The sequence below is a fragment of the Austrofundulus limnaeus genome, unplaced genomic scaffold, assembly GCF_001266775.1.
Source record: "Austrofundulus limnaeus strain Quisiro unplaced genomic scaffold, Austrofundulus_limnaeus-1.0 Scaffold223, whole genome shotgun sequence".
NCBI classification, from domain to species: Eukaryota; Metazoa; Chordata; class Actinopteri; order Cyprinodontiformes; family Rivulidae; genus Austrofundulus; species Austrofundulus limnaeus.
Genome location: NW_013952625.1, coordinates 429367 through 433303, shown reverse-complemented (window position 1 = coordinate 433303; position 3937 = coordinate 429367). Strand labels below are relative to the sequence as shown.

General features: G+C 36.4%; 1 protein-coding gene across 4 annotated transcripts in view; it reads right to left on the bottom strand.

The window, feature by feature from the left end:
- The window catches only part of trmt44 (tRNA methyltransferase 44 homolog), a 15785-nt gene extending 15185 nt beyond the window's left edge, over nucleotides 1-600 (bottom strand). Inside the window, exon 1 of one of the 4 annotated variants that reach the window (XR_001311103.1) lies at nucleotides 68-600. Coding sequence is in view for 2 of the 4 variants with exons in the window: in XM_014019526.1 (XP_013874980.1) it covers nucleotides 68-395 (328 nt within the window). In the remaining 2 variants the exon portion in view is untranslated. The remainder of the gene's footprint in view (nucleotides 1-67) is intronic. The other 3 variants (XR_001311102.1, XM_014019526.1, XM_014019527.1) reach the window with 3 other exon arrangements.
- Nucleotides 601-3937: the final 3337 nt, after the last annotated feature.

Genomic DNA, 3937 nt, shown 5'->3' with positions numbered 1-3937 from the left:
TATATATATTAAATGGCATCAAAAGTATAACAAAATCAATAAATATGACCTTTAACTCCAGTTTTACCTTTCAGTATCATTTCTTTCTGCACCATTGTTCCATAGCTGTTCACTTTGGGGATAAARGTTCTGACACTAGATGACCACGGTGTGTCCTGTTCGTGTGTGCGCGCTGCTGAAACGGTGCAGAGGAAAGACATGACGTCACCATCATCCTCCACCAGGAGGAAGCGCAGGTCCTCTCTGCCTACATCTCTGCTGCCCGTCTCTTTAACTCCACACAGACGTTTATTCACGACATGGGGCTTCTTTATCCACACGTCCAGCGCCGACCAGAACCCGTCAGGAAGAGTGTTACATCCGCCTGGAAACTTAACGTCGAAAAGTTTGGGCATAACGAAGCGTAAACAGTCCACTAACGAGCCGCGTGTTTACGCCATTGGTGTACTTGYTACTGCTGTTACTCACTATGTGTTTCAATAAAGTGCTTGATTATATTTTCCTGTCAAACAAATTTATATTACTTGTAGTTTTTCACGTCATTACAAAGAAAGCGAAGCTTCTTTACAGAAAAGACAAAAATCGTCGCTTGATGATGACGTCAAACAAGCGTCCAACATGTAATATTGTGACTGAGCAGCAGAGGGCACTGTTTACCCTACTCAGGATTTGACAACCAGTTCATTATCTGTAACAATATTATAACTTATAATTTTTTTCAGTATTAATGTTAGGTTATAAAGTCAACATAAGTAATTTTTAAACAACTGTCATTAATTATTAACTATCAATTGTCATTGCATGTTTTACACAATAATGTTTATTGTTGTGTGACAATAGTTATAACGTTTACTATTATAGMATCAATGAAATGTTTTAATATGTTTTAAATATGTTATTTTTTTTGTTTTTCAGACAAGACTCCCAGGCTCCTGCCTGCCTGCCTGTGTGTTTTGGACAGATTCGTTTCACTCCGAGGGAGTTTTATCTTGACCTTGAGAGAATTCATAAACAGTCCTTTACTGACGTGCAGACAAAATATATATCTTTTGTTTGGAGACGTGTCAGTTCAGTCCCATCTTGTTTTCCCTCCTAATGTGTTTTTTTTTTTTGTCTTCATTTGTATCTGAATAAGCAACATTTTAACTCAGAACTCATTTTATTAAAGCCAAGTAACAGAAATAGTTAAGAAGAAAACTCGTTTTAAACCGGAGGTTGTGCTTTTTTAGTTTAAAGAGATCCGGACCAAAGAGTTGTGAACGAGCAACAACTCTTTCTCACGAGCAGAATTCTGACCTGCTTTGGCAACTTCCAGSCTTGGTGTGACCTTTGGACAGCTGTTGACCTTGGTTGGAGACCAGGGTCCACAAGCCGCCCCTCAGCACTGAGCAGGAACCTGTGCACCAAGCTCACAGGTAAGGTCTCATCCTGGGTGTCGACAAGTGGGATCAGGTCTGGTTGAGCATTTTAAAGCTGAAGCAAAACTTGAGAAAATCACTTCCTTGCTTGCAGTAATAAATAAAAGATAAATGAATAAATAAACATAACAATCTGATCAAATCTAAAATAGACTCTCCAAATTAGTACACTATTTATCAATAGTTAAACTGTGTCTAAATTCATTGAACGTATAAAACATACTTAGATTGTWTCTAACAGCTCATCCATTTCATTCATTTTCCAAATTATATATATTTGTTTGTTTATTCCTTATTCCATTCATTTTTATTCACTATTTTTGTAAGAAAACTTCAAAAGACAAATTTGTTTTTCTCCTCACTGAGTGAATATTTGTTGGTTTTTTAAGACAAAGCGTTCCTTCACACTTCAGTGTTTATGATTAATAAAGGGTGAAATATTTATCAGTTAAACTGGTCTGGTGCCCCCACCTATAACAAAAATAAACTYCAGTGTAGAAAAGTGGATAAAACAGCATCACCTTTCTGTCTTTTCACTTTAATCTGCTGCACTACATTTAAATCCAGACTCTTGCCCATTCTGCAGAGCTGCAGCTTCTACAGTACATCACATGGTCAAAAATTACTCCAGCTGTTATACAGTTCTGTTTTGAACCCCGTGCACTAGGGGTGTAAGAAAATATCGATACACTGAAATATCGCGATGTTTCATTTCCCGATACTGTATCCATATTCTAAAGCCCTGTATTGATTTTTTATTAAGGTTTAAAAWGTCAACCTTCTTGCCAACCGTTCATTTTTATGTTGTAGTTCAGCCTCTGACCACTAGTTGGCAGCAGTGAGCCAGMCATTTVGCTCCTCTACCTCTTGAGCGCCAGAGAGTAAGGGTAGCATTAGCATTGTAAGTAAACATTAGCTTTTTTTTTTTCAGTAAGAGGTTTTTATTTAATAGAATTTTTGAAGAAAAAAATCGCAATATATCACAATATATTGCCTTGCTTACAGTATCGCAATATATCGGGATATATCGTATCGTGACCCCTCTGTTATGATATGTATCGTATCGCCAAATTCTTWCCAATACACAGCCCTACCGTGCACTTCCATCTAGTGGTGAAAGCCTTCTTTTTGTGGGTAAAATAATAAACTAATTGATTTAAACATCATTAATAATGGGAGATGTAGTTTATGGTTGATGCTGGCTGTAAAGCAGCATACAATAAAACTCTCATGGGCCACATAAAATACTGCGGTKGGCCACATTTGGCCCACAGGCCTTAATTTGACACGTGTTATAAGATAATAATCTAAACTCTTGTGTAAAAGGTATTGACTGATATGTGTTTCTTCAAGGAAGAAACTCTCTCTCTTATAAAATTAAAAACTAAGTATAATAATGACACAAATGTGTTGAACAAACAGTTAAAGATATTCAGGGAGTGAACACAGCCTATCCCAGAGAGAGTCTCTCATGTTTTTTCCTCTCTACTTTTATATCTGTTGAACTCAGAGACCGTCTTCATGTTTCCCACTAAATTCTCATAACTGCATTTTTACATTCTTTTACACCCTCAGTGTCGTCACTTGAAACTCAGCAAGTTTCGCACAGAAACTGAAAAACAACAAGACTGGTGGCATTTCTCTTTGTCAGCTCTGCTCCTCACATAAAAAAAATACCAGCTTATCTGTTGGTGTGAAGAATGACTTTTATGACTAATTCTGATCCTTTAATGTTTCACCTGGCTGCCATGTGTGTTTGTCATCTAATGTACTGTGAATCAGAACCACAGACTGCAACAGTCTTCCACGGTCTGCACTGGTTGTTGACCTGCAGCTCTCCTGGACTCCTTTGTGTTTTTTGAGCAGTGAGACGGAAAGATATACTTTACCAGGAAGTGCAAACTGAAGACAGGTCCTCGGCCTGGCTGCCTGGTTTGCATTGCTGGGCTGTAAAAAAATATCCCGCCAAACTGGTTTGACAACAACATAGAGATAAACCCAAAACCATCTGCACTCCCTTCTTTGACTCACAGCTCATGACAACTTCTGTACGTATGGAGATGATTGTTTGTGTTACTAATATATATGTCATATTTAATTATAAGTTAATATAACTAAAGTTCCATTGCAGTTAAAGGCATGTTGTCTGATTGGCTATATTTTACTATAAAAAAACTTTATTTACAATAATTTGCATAAGTTTCAATTTAAATTCACCTACCAGTATAATTAGCATCATAATTAAATAGCTGAAAATTCTGGTTAACGTTTTAGGATTTTTCGTTTAGAATAAGGTTTGGGTAAATTTTCAGATCATTTTGACTGACAAGTTTTAATATATTCAGATACTTGTTAAAAACAATTCATGCATTTTTACATTTTAAAGAGATTTTGAGTACGTTAAGTTGTAAAGTGTTGAAATTTAGCTTTATAATACTTCTAGCCCTACTTAATTAAAAATGCCTGAACTGTTTTAGCGAACTACTCAATGTTTTAGCTAATGCAACTAAACACTATGA